The following is a 25,040-nucleotide window of genomic DNA, read 5'->3' on the forward strand; positions in this document are numbered from 1 at the left end:
AGTAACATAAAGGCAACCCTGCTGCCAGTTCTTTACTGTTATTTTACTGGGAAATTCTTAACAGTGTACCAATAGGGCTTGACTGAAATGGAAAAGATATTTGATAAGGATTTAGAAATGAATCCAATGTCTTTGATTTTTAGGGATCCCAAGTACAAATATAATTACTGCAGCCAACAAAAGGTTATATAACATTCTTACAATATTTGGCAGCCCTATCTGAATTAGATTGGACCTGAACTTTCTTCCATTATCTCACAAGGAGTCTCTTGAAAATGAATTCATATATCCTGTGACTTCCCTGCACTATGGACTATTTCCTATGACCTCCTATATACATTTTTTGATCTGAGCTGTACCAGTGTTTTTTTTTTAATTCTTATTGTGTTTGTGAAAATAAGAAAACCCAATAAACATATTAGTGAAAAAAAAAAATAGGGCTTGACTTTACATCTTATTTAGCATCACCCACACATCATTATCCTGGAGTTTTTCCCCACTAGAATTAAGTTTCATCTCCAAATCATGCTCAGCATCAATAACTTTTTCACACATTTAAGAACTGAAACAATATGATTATTATTCCAATCATGAGCAGGACTCATGGCAAGCAGCTCACTGTCTCTAAAACCTGCCATTGTAGGCCGGCTGCATGGCCACCAGGGCTGTGATGTTAACTGTCAGTTAGTGAACATAAGAGGGCCTATTTCCTGTGGCGATGAACACGACAGCCCCCCTTTTTTGGCTGTCACTCTTCCCTCTCCTCCCCCTTTCTTTCTTTCTTTTTTTTTTTTTTACTCCACTCCTCCTTCCTCTCTTCTCCTTGTCCCTCCTTCTCTCGAGTCTCCCCTCCCTCTCCTTCCTCTCCACCAAAAGATCTGTTTCTCATTATCCTCTGTAGTCTGCTCTCTGTCTGAGTCAGGAGACGAAAAACTTAAATAAACACACTCTCTCTCTCTGGCTCTCTCTGCCTCAGTCCAGCTCCTTATTCCTCCCTCCTCCTCCTCCACTTCTCTCTGTCCTCCTCCTCCTCCTCCTCCTCCGATTCTCACAATCATTATGTATGTTATATAGTGGCTTGTAACTGGTGGCTTGCTTCGCTCTCCCTGTCATCCTCTTGGGGTTGTGTGGGCAGGCCTTGGATCCCGATCTCAAGATGTTGCAGTCTCGTCGGGGAGAAGAAAAAGTGCTACCAGCAGGGCCGATGCAAGACGTTTGGGCCCAAAGGCAGAATCTGATCACCCATAACCCCTATAAATCAATTAACCCCTATCACCTTTTTGGTTGCCTAAAAATGTCTTATTCAGCGTTCAGTTGTGCTTAGCTCCACCCTTTCGTGTCACTTCTGATTGCAGAGAACCAAGATGGCGACGGCCAAAATACTGAACTCGAGGCTTCAAAACCGTCGTCCACAAACCAATGGGTGACGTCACAGTTACTACGTCCACTTCATACAGTCTATGGTTATACAAGCCTACCACTGAGAAGATGAAATACAATCCAGAAAGGCTTACGCAGTAGGCTATATAATAACTATGAGACTAAATATGCACTTTGCAAATAAACTTTTTATGCTTTTAAATTTGTATCTTTGAAATATAATCTTTGGTATTGCTTTTATTGCTTATTCTAATTATTAGCATTGCACATTAGCTTTTTAACACACACCCTTGAGTCTGCATTTAACTGCACATATTTAAAAAAGATTATTATAAGGCTTTGTTGAATACTTGATTCTGATTGGTCAATCACAGCATTCTAAAAGTCTGTTATTACTTTATAGCAAACCGTTGCTATGTATAACAGACTGTTGCTATGGGTGCAGTTCTGATGTCGGACTCTAGCTGACGGTTTTTGTGTTAAATTATTGATTTCTTACGTAAGTAGCTGTGTAATAAGCAGGATAATGTACAGCCAGCGGGTCATTGTTGTGAAATAAACCCCTTGATGGGTGATGGGTCCACCATCAGGGATCCTGCATCGCCCTGTCCAGGGTTTATTTCACGACAATGACCAGATCACTGTACATTATCTCTTACGTAAGTGACAACTAAATCTCTGAATCTTGAAACAGGATATTACAACTCTGGAGAGTTATGACAACAATCATTTTATCCATCTCAACGATCACAAAGCAAACAGAACTACAGCGTTCATGTTACTAAGTCATTTACCAGTAATATGCGCTTGCATGTATTTGATTGGGCAACCCAGTGCTTTGCTGGATTACATCGCATTGTGTTGTGGCAAAAGTTTAACCAGGTTCAAGTGTTTTTTCCCGCTGGAGGGAAGTTGGTTTCCTAACTTTACTGTTACAGTACAAAGCCCTCCGTTGTGTCTAAGCAGGCATACGTCATTGTTTTGGAGAAGTTCAAGTTCCTCGTCCTCACTGAAATGCAAAGGCTGGTCGTGTTTTCAGATTTATCAACTCTGTTTTTGAAACGCTTTTGGACGTGAATAATGGCAGTTTAGCGTGGATGGAAGGAGAAAAAGATGCATTTTCAAGGTCAAGGTTCAAGGTCATGGTCTATTGTGATTATACAATACAAGATGGGGACTCAGGTTCTATGGAGTGGAGCAGAAGATCATGTTACTTTTCTACCGGGCTGTCTTGGAAAGTATCGTAAGATATGGCATCATGGCCTAGTACGGTAACATGACTGTGCAGTTGAGGTCACAGATTTCTCACCTGGTGCAGACTGCCATGAAGATTAAGGGGGTCAAAAACCACCCTACCCTCCAGATCCGACAGGCACAGAAAATTGTGTCAGACCTAACTCACATCTAACACCAGGAGTACCAACTTTTACCTTCCGGCAGGAGATATAGAGTCCCACGGTGCAGATTGAACCATTACAAACATTCATTCTTGCCGATGTCTATTAAACTTCTCAACAACTCCTAACATAAAGCTATCATAAGGACAGTGCAATATGTTTAGACAGTGCAATATGTTAAATAGGGACAGTGCAATAAGTTGCATCTGTGTAATATTGGGCTATTGTCTGTGCAACATGGGCAAGACGGTAGACGGTGCAGTGCACTACCTGGGTGCAATACCTGTCATGGTGTGTGTGATAGTATGTGCCATAATATACGTGGACTGTGTATGTGTTGAAACATCTGTTTCTGTGGAACTGTTTCCCTGTCTTGTGTTGAATCGTTTATTATGGCTGTTGATGCTGTTTCAATTTAGTGTATGTAACTGCAGTTGGACGGAGTCCAGGAACAATTTCCCCACAGGGACAATAAAAGTAAAAGTATATCTTAGGATCAACCCCCGCCATGCTACACAGGAAATGTATATTCAAATATTTTAATTTAAAATAGACTAAAATAATTAAATAGAACAAAAAAGTTGCACTAAAGGAAGAAATAAAAAAGAAAACTAAATTATATTCTCAAGGAAGATATACAGTTACCTATATGCATGCATATATGTGCAATAATATTGAAATATGTCAGTTATTTTCAGATTTAGCTGCCTTTGACTTTATCCAAGTCCTCATTAACTATACTATAGCCTTCACATTGGCATCCTGAATTAATGAAACTCGGTTTGCCAAAGTGGTAAAACGAACAGTTTCAGTTTTTATATGTGATCGAGCGGCAAGACTTCCAGTGAATCCTGAGCTAACTGGTTCATAAAGCTGAACTAGATGCAGGTTCTGTATGAGGCACAGAGCCGCTTTAGAAATGGAAAGTTTTTTGGGGGGGGTGGGGTTTTGAAACTGTAAAGTTGAATGGCTAATAAATTGTTTAAAGGAGGGCTGCAATGAGATGGATGAGTGCAACACGCAGGAGGAACTGCTGAGTGTCAAGTTTATGGGAGGAAAGGAGGAAACAGAAGAAGTGGACGTGTTGCCATCGTGTGGTGAAAGACAGAACAGTTTTACTGGAACTTTCCTCAACAGTCAGTTTTCACAGCCTGAGGTCACAGATTGCTGTTATCAGTGAAACATGTTGAATATGACTGCATATACATATAATCATTTCATTTATAATCAATTGTTTATGCTAATTTTCATACTGCATGACTCATGAACTCATGAGCACATCTCTGGTAAACACTAGATTTAAAGTGGTGCTTTTGTGTGAGAAACTTGGTTTTACAGATCTGTATTAAATCAACTAATCGATTAGTCGACAGACTATGATTGTTAGTCGACTAAGAATTTCTTTGGTCGAGGACAGCTCTAGAAAGTATTGATTTAAACATTTTTACTCCATTCTTGTTTTTCCTTTAAACAAATAAATTGTAATTAGAACAAATATGTAAAAAAAAAAAAAAATACAATACAACTTGTGGAATTGTTTTAATAATACTAAAATAAATAAGTACTGAAATGAATATATAAATACATAAATTGTCATTATTGAAATGTATCCAAAACATAAGATGTTTGGAAAGATTAAAAAAAAAAATTATGAAGTATTTGATCAATTGATACAAATTATTTAAAGAAAATGATAGTTCAACACTAGAAGGCGATCCATATATACATATATGTTTGTATTTTTATTACTTAACGTAATTGGCAAAACAAAATGGTTGTTTATGAATGTCAATTCTAGGAGGCAGCATTGTTTAACTTCTATAGTTACAAATCAACCTACTGGATAACGTTTAAAACTTTATTTCACGTATTTACCATCTATTGACTATTTTTTGTTTTGTTTTTACTGTTAATGTCTTTTATTGCCTACTTTACATTTACCTGCATATTATGAAGTGTTGGGGTGACCGCTAGCTCACCTGGTCGAGCATGCTCCCCATCATGTAGGCTGAGTCCTTGGCAGCGGCCCAGGCTTGATTCCAGCCTGCGGCTCTTTGCTTCATGTCATCCCCTCTCTCTTTCCTGTCACTCTACATCTGCTCTAATAAAGGCAATAAAAATATGATCTTTAAAAAAAATAAAGCTGATCAAGTATTTACAAATGAAAGACATACATACCTCCAACAACAGGCTTATAATAATAATAGGCTCATTTTCTCATTGTCCAAACTGGATAACATCTCAACTCAACTTTATTTATATATATATATATAAATATATATATATAGCCTTTCATACAATCATGCAGCCCAAAGTGCTTCACAGAGCAAGATTAAAACAGCACAGACAAAAAAAAAATAGACAACAATAAATAGAATTTTGCAAGACTAAAAATGACAACAATAAAATGTTAAAATAAATAGAAGTCACTACAATAAATAGGCACAAGACAGAAATAGTATGAAAACCAATGATAAAGACTAAAAGCTGCAGTGGGTAGAATTGGTGCAAATATGATTAAAAAGGTTATTAAGTATTTTTATAAAACGGTCAATATATCCTGACAGTAGTGCATGAGACAGGTAATCTAAAAAAAATTCATGTGCCTCTGTGTCCTCTGGTGTCCTCCGGTGCTCGCATCTGTAAGATTTCACAGACCGGAGGAAAACAACCAATCAGAAGTGATCTGGAGTTTGCTGCCGCTGAGCAGCTGTCAATCACTTGCAAACTGCGATCAAATGGTCAAACTAGGCAGCGCTGATCGAATATGAATCAATATTCTGTTACTGTAATGACTATTTCTCGCCTCAAAAGTTTTCAGTAACATCTTGTAGTGTACTGTTTAGCTGTAAAATGAGAAAGTTTGTGACCCGGCAGCCATGTTGAGAACAGTTGAGGAAATACCAAGCACCGCCCACCAGCCGTAGTACAGCCAATAGGAACGCTCTCTCTCTGAAATGACCTGTGATTGGCCAAAGTCTCCCGTCAAGTGCTAGATTTTTTAAAGCCTGAAAATAGAGCCATGAGGAGGTGCAGAAGTCTAGTCATCTCTCAGAACACTTGAATTACAATATGCTGAAAGGTTATTACTGATGGCAAAAGCGTTTTGCCTACTGAAGCTTTAAAAACTAAGGCAATAAATGACAATGCACCTTTATTAAAAGCCAAGCTAAAAGATATGTCTTAAGGTTTCTTTTAAAAGTGTCCACAGAAGTGGAGTCTGTATACTGTTCTGTTGCATATCATATTGGAGTCTTACATGTTCTTATCAGAGCAGTAATGTAGAAGGTAGTATAGTTTATAGAACCATAAAGAGAAAATGGTCAACAGCTGTCAGACATGGAGACATTTATTTAGATTGTATATCCTTATGGTCATGGTGAACTGTTTTTGTCATTGTAAATTTTTTTGGTTTCATGGTTCTCTGCGTGTGTTTAGGAAATGTAATGAGCTTTCAATTTAATATCACCATAATTATTCCCAAAGTGTTTCATCACTCCTGCAGAAGCTAAACTTTCATGGAGATACCCGGTTTTTGTTCAGTAGTGGTGGTACGTTCTGTAACATATTATATGTATATATACAGTATATGATGAGCAAACAGACTTCATCCTGTCACATTCAAGTGAACCACACCCTTCTTTACCTCCTAAGAGACTTTACAGTTGCCCTTCAGCAATGTAGCAACGGGTGAAAGGCCTATGTATTAAAAAGAAGTATTTTCTCTATACACTACTTCAATAAGTACATAGAAACATTACAAATACAAATATTCTTGAACTGATGTGTTCTGAAGTAGTTCCCTTTGTTATTTTAAGGTCACATTTCACTCTTAACATTCCTGCAGTGAGAACATAAGCATTTAATTCACTTCATTAAACATCAGTAAATCAGTAAATATTTATATTGCATATTTATTTATACATGCTTGTTTACATTACATGGCTGAGCAGACTGACCCCCACTGCTAAGAATTCTTAATTTAGCCAAACATGTATCCCTGGTTTGATTATTACATTTTCATTTTTTTCTAAATAATCTATATAATTATAACAGATTGAACTGTTTACTTAATCACTTTGCCACTTTTTAAGTGTTTGTAAGTTTGATATATTCTTTACTCACATAAAAATGCAGTGAAACTGAGGGTAACTTTTGTTACATTTTGTTATCTATGTAGGTAAAATGTATCATATATAATCAATAAGTTTACCATAAATTCAGTGTAGATTTAATATGTTCAAAATGACACTTCTACAATCAATATTGACATTATGATTAGTTTTCCACAATATATATATTCTTTCTCCCGAGTCCAAAGGGTACGTGGATTTATAATGGTAAAATAAATGTGTTCTAGGTTCTGTTTCATCATGCAAGAAATTACATTTGTTTTTAATATCTAAGAATGAGGAGGTATATAAATTGGTTGGATATATACTGGGTAAAATGTTCCACTTTGTAAGGGTTAAACAGCATGATTGTGAGCCAAGGACATGCATGTTCAGCAATCTTTCCCCAGTGGAGAAACCAGCATTCCTATCAGTGACTTGTATCAACTAGTGAGTGTGAGTATTTATGTGTGTGTGTGTGTGTGTGTGTGTGTGTGTGCTACCTGTATGCGTGTTTGCGCTTGTGTACTCAGCATCTATGACACAGTTTCTTGTGCAAGAATTTGAATCACCCATCCTCCTGTGCTCCTCCAGATTACACAACACTTGACTCACAGAGTGAAAAGTGCTTCAGGACACACAAATGTGCATTTTGAAACATGACCCTGGGACATGCTTTCAGGAAGAATGCATGTTTTTTTTTTAATGCATACAATGTTGTAGCACACATACATCCCACAGGATCCTAATCATATATGGAGATGAATGCACTGTATAGATAAAGGGAGGGAGAGTGAGAGTTTTAAGGGAGGACACACCTCTCTGCCTCCCTCCCTTTCTCGAAACCACAGCATGTTGCAGCCTGTGGGGCAGGATGCGATTCAATTTATTATGGACAGAGCTGACAGAGACTGTGACACAAGGGAAACGCTGTCGGACAGAGCAGCAGTGGGATAACTGAATCTCATCATCACAGAGAGACATCGAGTCCTGGAAAGGTCAGTCACTCTTGAACGTTCGCTGGAAAACTCAATTCAGAACTTCTTATTGACATTTTCCTTCAGTCTCTCTCCGTAAGATGTTTCTAACATCTGTCTCTTAAAATAATAATTACTTTTCTTGACTTGATTATTTACACGTAGCAGATTTATTACAAACCTATGACTCATTATTTTAAATCTTTAGACTGCAATATAATCCATCGCTATTTCTTTATTGGCTGAGAGAGTTTCTGGCAGGAACAAGTCATTTGCAGTATTGTGATGATTTTCAGATTCTTTCTCAAGTTTTGTTTTGTTGTTTTTGAACCCAAATAGCTGCTTGAAATTGTCATATCATTGCCGTACTTTGTACCATTTTTTTTCCTTTGTCGGATTCTCTTGCATAGACTTTTACAGTTCTTTCCTTAGTTTGTCATATAAACATAAATCACATCAGTTCTTCTTCTCCTTAAAGCAGTTTGTCCATTACAGCAGTACATTTATGTCATATATCCATTAACATTAGGTTATAATTTGCAGAGGTTTTTGTTTTTACCTGAACTGATAGATAGCATGGTCGTCTGTAGGTTGGAACAGCTTCATGTCACCTGGTTTTATTAAAAACTCAAAGAAAATTTCTTGTAAAAAAAACAAAAGGCTGTCATTTCTGAGAAACAATGCTTTCACCTGACAGCATCAATGTGCAGCTCAGACTCGGCCTTGTGTTGCATTTTTCTGCTAGTGATGTAAGACATTGTTTACTCGTTCACTCTTGTTTATAGCCATCGGGGGAAAATGAACAGTTCTCTTCAGTGAAACCAGCGCAAGGAAATTAGGATGTAATCAGGAAATAAGGGCTTGATGTCTTGTTCTCACAAAAGGAAATGTGGTTTTGCGGAGATCATATCCTTCCTCTCTTTACATCACAGATGTCTGTTTTTTTTATTTTTATTAGTCTATAATAATAGTCAGGGTTGGTCAGGGACACGCCATCTTTATCTGTGTTTTTCTCTAAAGGTCAACCTTCTGTGACCTCTGCACTGCGTGACGCTAGTTTCCATGTGAAAGGGCAGTGAGAAAGAAAGAGACAAGAAAGAGAAATCAAAGTGAGTCAAAGACTGTGTCGAAATACTGCTCCTCATTGACGCAGTGCTGCTAATTTGTGGCGTGTTTTAGCACGCTGCCACTGAGTTTGAGCTACACTGTTGGCTACAGGGCCTGATGTGAATATTTTAGAGGCTGCGTCACGGTGGCAGCCATCCCTTAGTTCGGGAAACAGCTTGTGTACCATTGGTGAACAATATTTATGCAATGTTTGTCTTCGGTTACTGGCGCACTATTTCCTCTAGATCATCACCATCTTCGTCGGTACGCTCAGAAACCCAACAATCAGGCCTCCAACTTGTCTATAATCTGAATAGTTATGTGAAATAACCAAATTACCAGTATAATACTTTGCTAATCAGAAATACTATTGATCCCCAGGGGGTTGCTCTTGTATAAACATAAAGAAATGTAAGAAATCAGTAAATAAATGAGTATGTAACATAAAAATGATGTACATAATGCTACAATATAAACACAATATATGTAAAGAAATATAAGTAATACAATTAAAAATAAGAAATGAGAACATAAGAAATATAATATTAAGACGTGCAACATACAACAAATAACCACAGTGCAAATAAGTAAATACAAATTGCTGAGAAGTGGGATCTATTAAGTGTGTTAAATATAAATGCCAGAATGGTATAAATAGGAATTAAATAAGAATATTTCTTGAAATGTACAGTATAAATGCAGTATCAATGACAGAGCAGTATACATATATGTACTGTATATGTATACATGTATATCAATGTAATTTCTATCACCCTCTTTTTCCTCTTTTACTACGTCCTGTCATCATTCACAGTTAGAAACAATTGACTTCAAGAGGAAGTTCTTTTTTACTGCCTGTTCCTGTAAACTATTATTAGTATAACAGAGTATTGTCATGCAGTGGCAGTCCACATCACACAGACATGTTGAAATATCAGAGATGGATATGTGAAGACAGTTTTATCAAAGGTTGTCAAAAACCTGATATTGAAGCAGGTTGTTGAAGACTGTGATAAATATTTTCCAGAAGCTCTCAAAAGAGGTGTCAGACATCAGGTTTCAGTCTCAGTCAACCTTTTTCGAAGCCATCAGAAGAGAAAGGTTAACAAAAAACATCTGCTGGTTGATAATAATAAATTGTACTAAGCATACGACTAGATCTGATCAGTGAAAGCAGGTCTACATCCGCTGCTGTATACAAAAACATCCTGTAGCTTTGTGAGACACTGAGGTGATAAACTTTCACGTGCACCAGCAAAAATCTCTACCTCAGCGATGATAAACAGATTACTGACAGAGTGAATAAAATCTTGTTCAATACACTAAAGAAAGTCCTTGTAAAAAAACCAAAAAAACATGTTTGTGTTTTTTTACTCATATGTTTCTCATAAAAATGAGTAAATCATCATTATGAGATAGTATATCATAATTTTGAGACATTACAAAGTTATGAGAAAGGCATCCACAAGTTTGATGTTTAGGGAAAATAGAACTTTAGTCGATTTTATTACATTTACTTTGGTCAGGGACCATAAACAAAAGCCATTAATCTCATGCAAAGGGAAGAGATGCATTGTAACAGATTTAGCTACAGCTGTGCAGGTATAGACACAAACTCTAATACTAATAATGTAATGAATACAAATACAGGTTAAGAATACAATAAATATGTTAAATTCAATCATACAGCCAAACATACACCCAACCCTGTGCAGTACAAACACTCATTCCCACTCAGCCCCCTTCCTTTGCTATAAAGGAACGGTGTGTAGCATTTAGGGGGATCTATTGGCAGAAATTGAATATAATATTGATATATGTTTTCTTTAGAGTATAATCACCTGAAAATAAGAATCGTTGTGTTTTCGTTACTTTAGAATGAGCCGTTTATATCTACATAGGGAGTGGGAGCTCTTCACGGAGCTGGCTACCAAGTTTCTACGGTAGCCCAGAACGGACAAACCAAACACTGGCTGGCCACCGTAGTTCTCCTACACGCTTGGCACACGGGAGAAGTTTCAGTTGGTTGCAATCTGCAACCTCACCTCTAGATGACGCCAAATCCTACACACTGCTCCTTTAATGCCAGACATATTTATGTCCTAACTCTGTCTCTCGTCCTCAGGATAAAAACTCCTTCTAACATGAAGAACTTGAATTATTCCTTCTTGAATTCCAAAAAAGTAAACCCTGAGGATCCCAGCGTTGTGAGCAATGACTTCTCCACGTCCTTGGGTGCCCTCATCCTCGGCTTGGTCTTCCTCCTGGGCGTCCCCGGCAACCTCTTCATCGTCTGGAGCATCCTGGCTCGAACCCGACAACGCTCGGTCACCACCCTCCTCATCCTCAACCTGGCGTGTGCCGACGGCTTCCTCATGGCCCTCACCATCTTCTTCATTATCTACCTGGCCAAGCAGACGTGGGTCTTTGGCGACATCATGTGCAAAGGCCTGTTCTACCTGTGCAACACCAACATGTACGCCTCCATCTTTCTGATCACGCTGATGAGCGTGCACAGGATGGTCATCGTGGTGTTGCCGAAGAGACTGTCCTCCCTGGTCAGCAGGAAGATTGTGAGGTGGGTGATCGTGGGCACGTGGGCGTTGGTGTTGGTCATCGCTATCCCATCACTGGTGTTTCGAGACGTCAGAGACGACAACGCTGATATGAATAGAACAAGACTGGTGTGTGCGCCCAATCACACCCTGGCAACACATGTGAGTAGATTAATTAACAATTATCTTCTTTATCTGTTACAGGGCTGTCACAATATCAGGTTTTCACTACACGATTATCTTGACCAATAATATTATGGCGTTATTTATAGAAAAAAAAAATAGTAATAATTCTATTTTTAAATTCATCTTTATATTTGTTTGTTGCGCGTTTTGGCTCTTTTTTGGAAAATGAATAACACTCAAAATACAAGTGTAGGGAAGTGGAGAAAGAGGGTTACTGTATATATAAAATGATTTAAGAGGTGCTGGATTATTGCATGATATTATCGTATGTGTATTATTAACATGATATCAGTATTTCATTTTTTAAATATCAGCAATACCGTTATATTGCAACACCCTCAGATTATTTTCTTGACTAATTGATTTATCGTTTGGTCACAATCCCATTGGAGTCGTGTTTCTGCTCACCTGATGAATTTAAGACCTTGTTTACTCTTTTTTAGCTCTGTTTTTGGTCTCCACCAACTTCTTTAGTTGCTAAATGCTCCACTGTGTTCACCAGCTAGTCACAAACTGTTGCTGTCTGCTGTTTGCTGCTGAGCTGATAGTGTTTAGTGGGGTTTTTAGAGCTGGAATTTGATTCATAAACACAAATACATACAAACAACTGAACATGTATTTTATTTTTAACTTTATTGCCATTAACACATATTAACAGGTAATTAACATTACAAAACAAAATCACCTTAAGATTGGGTTTCACTTGGCGTACTGTACATCCACATATAGATGAAATAACACCATACAGAAGTATAAAACACACACACATCTACCTACTGAAGAACAAGATTCCTATCAACCCTGAGACTACAAGGGATTGACCTATTTCTTCACGAACAAAAACTTCAGAAAGATACTATAATCATCTGAATCATTTCACTCCACTCTTTTGCCTCTCTCTCAATGTACTTACAAAGAAATAGAAATAACAGCTAGGGACAAGGACAACAACGCTGGACAAATAAAGGTAAAGAATACACAGAACTGTTATGTACACAAGTATGTGAAGAAAATAGGTAATAATACCACCAATGACAACAATAAAATAAGAAATAAAATGCCTATATGCAAGTCAAGTGTTCAATAAGTTGTAAACAATACAAATTGTGCAAAGAAATACGTACTGAATGGATACACATGGACTGGATGATTATGTACAGTATGTACATGTAAAGATAAGTCTAAATAATCCGATTCAGATTCAGTGTGTTTTTCTTGCTCTGCCTTGTTTTGACAGATCCAGTCATGTCTACAGAAACACATGCAGTCATTACAGTGAGCACATCTGTTTTGTATCCTCCTGTGTGCAGGTGAGGTTCCAATATGCCTTTGAGACGGTGTCGGGATTCATTCTTCCTTACGCAGTCATCATCACCAGCTACGTCCTCATCCTGAGACGCCTCAGGCAGATCAAGTTCCGCCGAAAGGTCCGCAGCGAGAACCTCATCCTGGCTATTGTGGTGATGTTTGGCCTCTTCTGGCTGCCCTATCATGTCATCAACATGTTGGAGGTGTGTGAGGACGTGTTCACGGTATCACAAGAAATACATTTCTGATTTTGGATCAATGATTGGATCTTTTCAATGAGCACTGATTATGTTTTGGTCTCTTCAAGGTGGCAGCTCAGTGGTACCCGGAAAATTCACCCAAAAGACTAGTGTGAGTAATGAAAGATTTTCACCCACTCTCAAACTAAATTATTTTCATTGACATATGGTACTTTTGATTTATTAGAGTTGCACATAAGCATTAGCACTAAAACACAAGGTGATTGAGAGAAGCTGATTCCTTTCCACACACATCTGATGAAACCGAACATGTAATTTTGGATTATTTCTTTTGCGTACAAATGCAGTCTTTAAATAAAACCTCATATGAATCCACAATGTTGGTAATTTAACAATTGTTTCAAATGCAAGAAGGTTGCAAGAGGTAACACAAAGACAGTTGCACATTCAGACAAACATAAGTTTAAATAACATTGGACTGATAACTATATTCGGTGTTTCAAAGCTGATATTTATATTCCGTCTGGTCACTGTGTGTCTCTTTGTAGTTGTTTTGTCTCTTTGTGGACATTTTGTGTCTCTTTGTAGTGATTTTGTGTCTTTGTAGTTGTTTTGTGTCTCTTCGTAGTTGTTTTGTTCTCTTTTTAGTATAACTTTGTGTCTATTTGTAATAATTTTGTCTCTTTGTAGGTGTATTGTGTCTCTTTGCAGCCGTGTGGTTGTTTTGTATTTCTTTGTGGCGGCTTTATGCTTCTTTGCAGTTGTTTGTAGTCATTTTGTGTCTGTAGTTGCTTTGTGTCTATTTGTAATAGTTTTGTGTCTCTTTGTCATTTTGCATCTCTATACAGTCACATGGATGTTTTGCAACTCATTGTGGTTGTTTTGCGTCTCTTCGTAGTCGTATTGCGTCTCTCTGTGGTTGCTTCCAGTGACATTTTGTAGATGAGGTCCAGGGGGTCTCCTGACCGTTCAGTAATTCATCCATTGATATACTTATATTTCATATCAGTTAGTTTGAGAGCAAGATGTTAAGTTGAGCTCTCAATGCTACCAAACCTCTTTAATTTCCCCTAAATATAATATAAGTTTTAGTTGTGGTCTAAAATGTTCTGTTTACCTGCAGATTGGAGAAAATCACTAAGTCCAGCCGTGCGGTCACTTCGGCTTTGGCCTTCATCAGCAGCTGTGCCAATCCCGTCCTCTACACCTTCGCTGGGAAGTCCTACATCAAGCAGAACGGCTTCGCCTTCATGGCTCGGCTCTTTGAGGGAACGTCATTGGACCAATCAGAGACTAAAAGGAGCAAAGACACTGTGGAACTCAGTAATGTTGACTCCACTAACGACTCAGGAACTCCTACTTTACTAAATGGAGAGAAGCGTTGCATGAACTTTGTGCATAAACGAGAGCTGCCTGAAAGTGAAAATTTGTAAAAAGAAAAACCAAATACAAAACACGTGGTGTGTGTAGATTTTGGTTAAAGCAACATTTGACAAAATCAAAGCACCAGCTGAGAGCTGACTGACAAGTATTCTGTTTTGTACACAGATTGTGTTGAAAGAAATATACGTTTGAACTGACCTGTATATCAGAACTGTAAATACTCTTTACATTTTTATTTTTATTACATTTTGTCAGTTAGAGAATAACAAATAAGGAAAACATAATTTGTAATAATAACATACTACAGATACTACTTTGGAAGCAATTAGATTGTGAGAAAAAAAACCTTTCATTTCTTAACAGGAAACACTTCATTTCACATTTATAAAAAATATACATTTAATAAATGTATGGGTTCCCACATAGTAGTTGTAAATTACATTAATAAATCCTTATACAGTATCTGCTTACAATGACATAGTGTGTTATAAACCATTTATTAAATGTTTATATACTGCTTATAAATGTTAAATAGGGGGATTCAAACAGGCCCTTCAGATGAAATTAATTTCTAAAGAGCTCCATTATAATTCATCATCCGTGTACATTAGTTTTAACCACTTTATGATCAAAGAAATATGTTAACTACTTATTTTGTGACTTAATATAATTAGGTGTTGCATCATAAACACTCTGAATACATTAGTCTGAACAGAATCGGTGAACTCAGTTCTTGTGTATGGTAGATCACTTTTTCCTTTTTGATACGTCTGGATCTGGACTCTGCTCTTCCTTTCTCCTCTTCATCCACTAACTATCAGTGACCTGTTTTAAAAGCTTTGTACAAACTGTATACACAAAGTGTTCAATACACACCCAGTGTTCTGGATTGGGCATTGTCCATGAAAACCTACAGGTAATCTTGGGGAAGTGCTGAGTCTTTGCCCCATTTTATATATTTTACAGGTTCAGTTCTGCAAGTTTATCATTTTTTAATTTTTTATTTGTATAATTTCTCATGATGCAATAATGAGTTACCAGCATTTTGAATTTCTGTGCACGTCGTCAGCTTCTGTCTTGAGTCATTTTTAAAGTGTTATGCTCTTGATTTATTCCATTAATGCACTGTACAAAAAGTTTGTACCACTATTTTTACAATAAAAAAATAAATAAAATATGACTTTACATTCTAAAGTCCAAGATCTTTGAATTTCAACTGCACTAAATATTCAGATTTACTCTCAAAATTGTTACCTGCTTAAAGATTTGATACAATTACTTTCCATTGTGGATACATCATGCAGCCATTTTTTACTTTTTCATCAGAACTGTCACTAGTCTCTCTGTGCCATTTTAGACTTAATACAGACCCTCCAGGATTTCACCAGCTTTTTTGGGGAGGGGGATTGTTGTGGCCTAAAATGTCTGATTTCACAGCAGCTTTTCTATAAAGATAATTGCAATGTTTTAGGAGTTTTTTTGCAATAAAATTGCAAGCTCAAGTGAAAATTTTAAAAAAATAGTTGATTTATTTTTGTACAATTCATTAAAAATCAACGGCAACTTGCTCCAGTGAGAATAAATGTCAGCCTGCCATGATTGGTCAAATTTGCAGTGACTGGACAATTCCAATGTCGAAATTCACTGGGAATTGGTTGAATTTGCATGAATTTGCATGAATTGGTGCAATCGCAACTTACTTGAAGGACTGTTAATAGTAGCAAACATCCAACTACTGATGAACTCTTGCATATTCTGTATTACAATTTATAACCTATCCATGATGAGGCAAAATTGATTATACAATACACAGTTTAACACATTTAGCTTTATTTACCAGTGAATTTCAGTGTTTATACATACAGTATCACAAGACTATTTTAAGAGAGGCTGTGGACGTTACATGTGAATAGATTATAAAGACATTCCATAATTTCAGGCAGTAAATTATACTCAAAGGGATTCAAATTGCTACAACTGAACACTAAATTACATCCAGCTTACTCCTTTTAAACTTCAAAATACCAAACCGGGGTGATCCAGCAGTGGACTCTGTACATGCAGTGTTCCCATTACCTGTAATAGCAAAAAAAAGAATTAATATCAAACCATTATAGAGACATGTGGATTCAACTTCATGGTTGGAGGCTGCAAAATATCACAAACTACAGCCCCTCAAATTAAAGTTTTATTAAAAGCCAAACTAACATTCATGAGGGTAAGGTTTATTGCAGAAATGTTGTAATACACTGCATTCATTTGACCTGCATGGACCTAATAAACTGACAGATGGAAGGTGCACATTACTACTGTACACGCTGCTATCAACCAAAAAGACAAATACTGACCTCATCAAGATGCGTCCAGTCCAGGTTCTTAAATCCTAAAAAGAACAACACGACAGGTTAGTCTCAACTTGAACTACAATAAACATCCTCACTACTATCTGTAATGTCAAACCCATCAGCGCAGTGAAAGAATAATCATGAGAATCAGCTGAAACACGGACTCACATGCAACTCATCATTAAGGTTTGACTGTATAATGCAGAACTAAAGCTTTAAGTGGATTTATTATGAACACAAATGTGGCATCTTTCAAAAGGTGGTTCTGCTCAGAGATGCAGATGGGGGAAAAAGCACATGAATACCCCTGCAGAGGGTGTAAATAATGCCTGAAAATATTACAACATACATTACACTCAGTTGCCAGTTTATTAGGTACGCCTAGCTAAAACCAAGTCAGTCCATACAACAGTTACTGTAATGTTCAGTTTGTTTAAACTGTTTTAGAAACGCGTCAATTCAACTTCAAGGTTGGAGGCTGAAGATAGTGGTGCTGTTGAATTTTGTTGCAACTACCTCTTACTCATTATGTTATATTATTATATCAATGAAGATGAGACTAAATATCACAAACTACAGACCCACAAAATGAACGTTTTAGTGCAGCGCTGTAGTAATAGACTGTTAATTTGACCTACATGCAGGACTGCAGTACTCGAGTCAAGTTATTTTGAAGTCTTGCACTCATCTTGGACTCGTGCTGTGATGGACTCGGCTATAGAGAACTGGTCAAGTCGTTCCTGTGCTGCTGATTTGGGATCAGTTGTACAGAATGTTGTCCGATTCTTACAGTGTTTCCCCTATACATGCGTGGAATCAACAGCAGTGCAACTGCTAAAAATATCACTGAATGCAATTTGGGCTGCCACAAAAAAAAAAAAAGGGGGGACTATAGTTCTAGAAATGCAAGGAGGGGAAGAGGGAGTGAGACGGCGCCTGGACGAGAGATGTGACCAGATGATCAGTTTATAAAACTGCAGCACAGTGAGGATACAGCCGTTTCATACACCAGACGTACTTTACATAACACGGACCTGCCGGCGCGCATTCAACCCGCCCTGGACCAGATCATGCGAGTCAGCTGTCACCGTTAGTAGACTTCAGTCTGCAGTGGAGTCAGTTAAAAGACGGAGCAATATTGTTTATAGATAAATTATTTCTGTCCATCCTAACTCATTAAATCACTATTTTAGCATTGGAAAGACACTATTGCCTATTATGGTCTTGAACAGGACTCAATTTGCTCTGGACTCGGTCTTGACTCGACTTTACCTGGACTCGATTAAGTTGGACTAGACTACAGCCCTGCCTACATGGACCTAATAAACCGACAGCAGAGTGTACAATCATGTATAGTAATAATGCACATCTTCCATCTACCAACCAAAAAGACTGATACTGACCTCGTCAAGATGCATCCAGTCCAGGCTCTTAAATCCTAAAACGAAAAACACGACAGGTTAGTCCCAACTTGAACTACACCAAACATCCTCACTAGTATCTGTAATGTCAAACCCATCAGCGCAGTGAAAGAATAATCATGAGAATCAGCTGAAACACGGACTCACATGCAAATCATCATTAAGGTTTGACTGTATAATGCAGAACTAAAGCTTTAAAGTGGATTTATTATGAACAGTACTGTGGCAGCATTAAAAAGGTGGTTCTCAGAGATGCAGATGTGAAAAAAGCACATGAATACCCCTGCAGAGGGTGTAAATAATGCCTGGAAATATTACAACATACATTACACTCAGTTGCCAGGTTATTAGACATGTTACATTTAAGGTTGTAATGTTGAACTTTCTGCTCAAACTGTTGATTAAACTTTAGCATTTAAGAGGATGTGGTTTGTGGTGCTCTGTAACTGTATTGCAAGAGATGTTTCCGTTGTTTAGCCTCCCGTCACTGGTATGACCGGGGTAGACAAAATAGTAGAAACACCTTTAAGTATGTATAACCCCTCCAAATTAATCATAACCCCTCTCTAACAGTTCAAACAATATGTATTATAACCTTCCTGGAGGTAGGATTTATTGTGAGACTGTTGCATTACACAGCATTAGTTATAGCTAAAAGTGTAATTAAACTGGCAACAGAGTGCAGGATCCTTCTAAAACAGCATTATTATTGGAGGCTCTTTAAGAAAAAGACATAAATAAATTAAGAATTTACACCACTATTGCACAATTCATGCAAAACTGCAACACAAAAAGTGGCATAAAAGTGAAACAATAAAAACACACCTGGGAGTTTGTCATCAAGTAGTTTTAATAAAAAGACAGCATCAATTCCAGCTATAATTTGTGTAATAACAGCCTGCCTCGAATAATTAGAGGAGACCATGCGGTCGGTCTGGCGCTACTGTAGCCACATTATGCTAACATTGACACATCTGTGCGGAAATACCCGCAACTAACAATCACAAGCTACATAAACACATCAACTGCGACATAAACTAACTAATGTGATAGTAAATGTGAACACATACCGTCAGTGAAGTCTGATAACACGGTGGGGTTTGTCTTCTCTCCCCCGCAGCGTGTCCGACCTCCATCACCGCAACCAGGAAGAGAAGAGAGACTGTTAATGAAGCTCAGGCTGCATTTATCTCCTTATCACAACCACGTGTTGCTGTGGTCGGGATGCACACAGACCACTTCCGGGTCTGGCGCAGCGCCTTAAATAAAGAGCCAATATTATGAAAACACATGTTAACATTAATTATAAACAACATGCTCTCTTGAATGCATGTATAATGCATGTTATTATTATTAAAAAAATAAATGTATCAACAAACATGATTCATCCAGCAGCTACAGGTGCATCGTTTTACTGCAGTATTCTAAACTAATAAAATATATGAAGTGAAATGAAATACAGTATATAACATAAAACTGATACTTAATAATAATGGTAACAAACATATATTTAGCAAATAAATAATAAAGCAAAAAAAAATAAAATTATATGAGTGTTCAGGACTCACTAAAGAAATAAAATCTAATATTAGCTTTGCTTTACCCTTTATTCCCATTTTTGTTTATTTTTGCTCTTCTTCCTCCAACCTGCGTTTTGTTTGGTCTTTGATTATATATATATATATATATATATATACATACACACACATATATATATACTTCCATATATATATATACTTACATATATATGTATATCTATACACATAAATAAAGATAGAATAGAATATCTATATATATATCTATATAGAATATAAAAGATAGACAGATAGACAAAAATCTATCAATGTGTGTGTAAAGGTTACCCATTAAAATGATTGTATTGACACTAAAATACATTGTCACATTTAAATTGTAGCTGCAATGCATATCTGTCCAAAACTTGTAATGTAGAGATTCATGCATGTATCTTATTTCTGTTATTAACCCACATATTGACTATGTATGGTTTAGCAATCCAATTAATGGTTCCTGGAACAATAGGACATATATAGGCAAATTAATAATATCAATAATGTCACATGTTTTGCACTCACCAGATGGAATTTCTCTTGGTATAAACTTAATGAAAGTTAATGAATCAGCTTACAGTTGTTATTAACCTTTCATCTGCACCCCCTGACATGAAAACATCATTCACTGAAGTCACACACTTTTGTTTTAGTAAGTAAATATTAATAGAAACATATGACTCTATTCCACCTGTTCTTTTAAAACATCCAGTGCTGTTATAAACTACAAAATGACGTCACTGCCCGACTACGGAACTCCTTTTGGTCCAAAAAGGCGAAAGAAAACCTCATTCACTCAGAGTGGTCCAGTCAGAAGGAAACGTTGTAACCTGCAGCGACGTTCAGGCAACATTGGACGGACATTGAACGACTATGAGAGTGTTAATAGGTATGTACGTTATTTATAATTATATGCTTATATTTATAAAGTCGTTTAGAAAAGGTCAATGTGACATGAAGCCACCAGTCAGCTGTTAGCTGAGGTTAAAGCATTGCATGCATTGAGTGTACAGCATGTACCAAGGTTGTAACGTGTTGCATTATGGTCGTCCAGACGAGTACAGTTTAAAAAGCGTGCCAGCAATGTGATTAAACCTAGAAAACACTGTTTTTTAATAGTTATCTAAAGCTACATGTGCTGAAGTCCTGTTTTGTAAGCATGTCTATTGCGCATGCGCACCATTATGACTCTTGTGACAACCATCAATTGATTGCATCCAATATATTGTGTGTATTAAATACATCATAATGCAGCACAATCAATATTATGTATTTGTAAAATTAGTGCATAACATGATATAACAGAAACTGTCTTTTCTCTCATCCACATTTATTGTAACTGGTAACTGATAGTTTCTGTGTGCATCTTTGGTTCCTCTGTTTGCAACCACCTCTTCTAACCACTGGTGCACTTTAAACTTACTTTACACTACGTCCAATATACCATTTTATAGACTGAACATATTACATCTATTAATTGTACACTACATTTTTGTATTGACGGACGGTACACGCTATGTCCATTCACTATGTTCATTCACTATGTATATTCTGTATTTCTATTTAATGTTTTATAATCTTTTTGTACACCTGTACCTCCGTATCTGCGCTTTGCTGCTTTGACACCTGAATTTCCCCCCGGGGATTAATAAAGGTTCATCTTATCTTATCTTATCTTGTATGAGCATTTCTCTATATTGTCTGTCTTGTAGGAGGGGGATCTGGCTTCGTGGGCCGTGAGCTGACTCGCCTGCTCAAACACAAAGGTCATGAGGTCACGGTGATATCTCGCCAGCCTGGTCCGGGGAAGATAACATGGGTATGATCTCAGGTGTTGTACTCATTTCTCATCACGGGAGCTCCTGATTTGTCACAGCATTTTTTTTCACCTTTACTTTAATTTCCCCCTTTTGGCTATATGGCAGATCACTGTTACCTGTCTCTAAATCCAGAGTAATATATACACTTTTTCTCCTCTGTGCTTCTGCAGAGTGAGTTGGAGTCTCACGGCCTCCCACCGTGTGAGGGCGCCGTCAACTTGGCTGGAGAGAATCTTATGAACCCTCTACGATGGTGAGCAATACATAAACAGAGCCTGCAATAACAACTACACACAGCCACTCTCTTTCCTCCAGTAGCTAAAACACTAAATAGTCAACATGTTTGTGGACACCCCTATTAGGAAACTGTAATGTGGGGCTTAGAGTTTTGTTGCAACAATTTTGGGAAGGTCATTTCCTATTTCAACATGACAAGGCCCCCATACTCAAAGGCAGTTCCATAAAGAAAAGGTTTTCCCAGTTTGGTGTGGTAGAACTTGATTGGACTGCAGAGAGCAGCATTGACCTCGACCCCATCCAACACCTTTGAGATGTACTGCAAGCCAGGCCTTATCGCCCAGCATCAGTGGCCGACTTCTAACGCTCTTGTGGCTGGATAGGAACAAGTCCCTGCAGCCAGGTTCCAAAATCTGGTGGAAATGCTTCCCAGAAGAGTGGAAGCTGTTATAGTAGCAGATTAAAGTCTATAGCTTTGGAATGAGTTGTTCAGGTGTCCACATACTTTTGACAATTTTGGCCTGTTCAGTTGTAGCTTTGAATGTCTTGATTATATTGCATTTGACCTCTTGTCTAGATTAACTAATACTGGCACGTAATAATGCAATTTCTGCAGGTACTATGCCATCTGTTTTAATGTAGCTGGATCTTCACCTGATCTGTTTTTATTTGTGGTTTCAGGTGGAATGAAAGCTATAAAAAGGATTTGTTCTCCAGTCGTATCGACACTACAAAATCTCTGGCACAAGCCATTGCTGCTTCCTCCAGTCCTCCTCACTCCTGGGTCGTGGTATCAGGTGTAGGTAAGTTTCAGTCTAAAAGTATAACTTGACATTCTGATTTCCTGCTAATAGCAACAAGTCAGACCAGACAAACTCACAGCTAATATAGACAGTGACATGATGTATTGTTGTATATTTATTACTTTGCTTTTTGACCCACAGGTTGTTACAAGCCCAGTCAGACGGCTGAGTATACAGAAGACAGTGAATGGACGCCATTCGACCTCCTCTCCAAACTTGTGAAAGAGTGGGAGGCCTCGGCACTTCTTCCTGAGAATGTGACAAAAAACACCAAACAAGTCGTCATCAGGTCTGGTACGTAAAAAGTGCATATGTCACTTGAGGTTACAGTAGAAAATCCTGTTAGTTTAATGCCCAGTAACCATATATTGCAGCATCAGGAAGTTACACACAGAACACTTACTGTTATCACATTTTGCACAAAAGACAATGTCATTAAGAAATGTATATTAGTAGTTGATATTTCTGTGGATGGAGCTCTTGCTCTCTGCTGTTTGAGAACAGTTAATGCTTTGTTTCTAAATGTTAAGGTCTCACTACTTTTATGTCTTCTTCAAAATCAGACATTTATTTTGGTATACATGTACCTGCAGGGTCTCGGGTGGTCTTAGGCTACATCCACACTAACACGTTTTGTGCAAGGTTCATGTGATGGGGTGTGACGAATCAGGGAAGGACACGTCATGACTAATAAGACCCAATCAAGAAGCGAACGTGGTCGTCTGCGTCATCGTTTTTAAAGGTCTCTGTTTCTGTCCGTCCAGACTGAAACACAACCCCTGAGTTCTAAAACGGGGTCAGCAGCGTTTTCTAACGTCTCCATTTTAGGGGCTCTTATACGTCGGAGTAGTGTGGACAAGGGCATAAACGTAGTAAAAGTTTTGCATTTTAAAAGGAAAACGTATTGGTTGTGGATGTAGCCATCGTTGTAGTTCTTTCAGATTTAGGCTGCTGAAAAGATGCATAAATCTTGCCTAGTTCCATCATCCATCCATTCCTCCCTCCCTCCCTCCACCAGGGGCAGTATTGGGTCGCGATGGTGGTGCCATGAAGCAAATGATGCTCCCCTTCTGGCTCGGCCTCGGGGGCACTCTGGGGTCAGGGAGACAGCCGTTTCCCTGGATCCACGTCTCAGACCTGGCAGGACTCATCGCCCACGCCCTGGAGCCCCCTGCAGACACTCCCCCGCCTTCGCCACAAGTGTTCAACGGGGTCGCGCCGACGCTGAACACCAACTACGAGTTCACTAAAGAACTGGGCCGGGTCCTGAGGAGGCCCACCATTTTCCCTGTGCCTGGCTTCGTCATGAACACCCTAATGGGCTCTGAGAGGGCCGTGGTCCTCCTGCAGGGTCAGAAAGTCATACCAAAGAGGACTCAAGAGGCCGGATTTGAGTACAAGTACCCGGACTTGACCTCTGCCCTGGAAGAGATCGTTGGGAGTTAACAGGTGTTGTAAGAATATGTGCCGATTTAAGATTTTCTGTAATTGGGTGTTCATATTTACTGGATTACAAGATTCAACTCAATAGTTGAACAAGAACTTAGGATCACAAATGGGCCTGAGGACTGCTTATCACATATGACCAGTTTATGAATCAGGTTTTCTGAGAGTTTGTTTGTACTAAGTGATAAAATAGAGCGGAGACACTGAGGCTCAATAGACAAATACAGGTGTGATGGCATAACCGCGTACATTTAGGGCACACTGGGATCTGATTGTTCAGGCATTGAAGGACTGCATAGCCCTGACAAAAATGTCAAACAAATCAGGTAAAAAGTCCACATCACAATAGTCCACTTCTCTCTCGACTGACCACAGATGTGTATTTTTTCCTGTTCAGCTGATTTTACTGTTTTCTTTCACATAAACTCAAATATGAGCAGAGATGCAGAAGAACATACACTCTGATGATCTGAGCAGTAGGGCTGCAGATAATGATTAATATCATTATTGATTGATCAGTCTATCAAACATCTGTGTAATCATTCCTTCAAGTAAGCAATAGAAAGTTACTATGAAGATCAGTGGTGCTTTTGGACTTTGGGGATGTGTGAACTTTAACCTGAAGTACTGAAACATGCAGGAGGAAGTGTCTTATTCTCCATTTTGTGACTTTTAAATATCAAATGACTGTGGAAATTGCAGCATGCTTGTTACAAGAAATGGACTATGATTTGTTGAAGGTGGTGCACAATAAAGCTGGGTAAACTACTTATGTTGTGACTTTTTATTGAGGTT

The 25,040-nt window shown here is 38.0% G+C and overlaps 2 protein-coding genes and 1 long non-coding RNA gene across 3 annotated transcripts; 2 read left to right on the top strand and 1 right to left on the bottom strand.

Annotated features, from left to right (window-relative positions):
• Positions 1-7,788: 7,788 nt before the first annotated feature.
• On the top strand, positions 7,789-16,178 carry ltb4r2b (leukotriene B4 receptor 2b). The gene is made up of 5 exons (XM_074652039.1): positions 7,789-7,887; positions 11,099-11,690; positions 13,025-13,225; positions 13,330-13,373; positions 14,346-16,178. Exons 2-5 carry the CDS (start codon positions 11,118-11,120, stop codon positions 14,653-14,655), a joined length of 1,128 nt encoding a protein of 375 aa, XP_074508140.1. The 5' UTR covers positions 7,789-7,887; positions 11,099-11,117; the 3' UTR covers positions 14,656-16,178.
• Positions 16,179-16,418: 240 nt separating this feature from the next.
• On the bottom strand, positions 16,419-20,479 carry LOC141777615 (uncharacterized). Its single transcript, XR_012595932.1, has 5 exons — positions 20,465-20,479; positions 19,442-19,630; positions 18,354-18,388; positions 16,954-16,988; positions 16,419-16,681 (listed from the first exon to the last, which is right to left on the bottom strand). It is a non-coding gene; the product is annotated as an uncharacterized LOC141777615 (long non-coding RNA).
• A 202-nt stretch (positions 20,480-20,681) lies between these two features.
• sdr39u1 (short chain dehydrogenase/reductase family 39U, member 1) lies at positions 20,682-25,015 on the top strand. The gene is made up of 6 exons (XM_074652043.1): positions 20,682-20,828; positions 21,652-21,758; positions 21,930-22,012; positions 22,678-22,799; positions 22,941-23,093; positions 23,818-25,015. Exons 1-6 carry the CDS (start codon positions 20,813-20,815, stop codon positions 24,243-24,245), a joined length of 909 nt encoding a protein of 302 aa, XP_074508144.1. The 5' UTR covers positions 20,682-20,812; the 3' UTR covers positions 24,246-25,015.
• Positions 25,016-25,040: the final 25 nt, after the last annotated feature.

This window comes from Sebastes fasciatus, chromosome 11 (genome assembly GCF_043250625.1).
Source record: "Sebastes fasciatus isolate fSebFas1 chromosome 11, fSebFas1.pri, whole genome shotgun sequence".
In the NCBI taxonomy this organism is placed as follows: domain Eukaryota; kingdom Metazoa; phylum Chordata; class Actinopteri; order Perciformes; family Sebastidae; genus Sebastes; species Sebastes fasciatus.

Coding starts and splice junctions, on each gene's coding strand:
- ltb4r2b (XM_074652039.1), top strand. CDS start 11,118: ATGAAGAACTTGAATTATTCCTTCTTGAATTCCAAAAAAGTAAACCCT. Junction 11,691..13,024: donor ATCACACCCTGGCAACACAT/GTGAGTAGATTA, acceptor TCCTGTGTGCAG/GTGAGGTTCCAATATGCCTT. Junction 13,226..13,329: donor ATGTCATCAACATGTTGGAG/GTGTGTGAGGAC, acceptor GGTCTCTTCAAG/GTGGCAGCTCAGTGGTACCC.
- sdr39u1 (XM_074652043.1), top strand. Junction 21,759..21,929: donor GTCCGGGGAAGATAACATGG/GTATGATCTCAG, acceptor GTGCTTCTGCAG/AGTGAGTTGGAGTCTCACGG. Junction 22,013..22,677: donor CTTATGAACCCTCTACGATG/GTGAGCAATACA, acceptor TTGTGGTTTCAG/GTGGAATGAAAGCTATAAAA.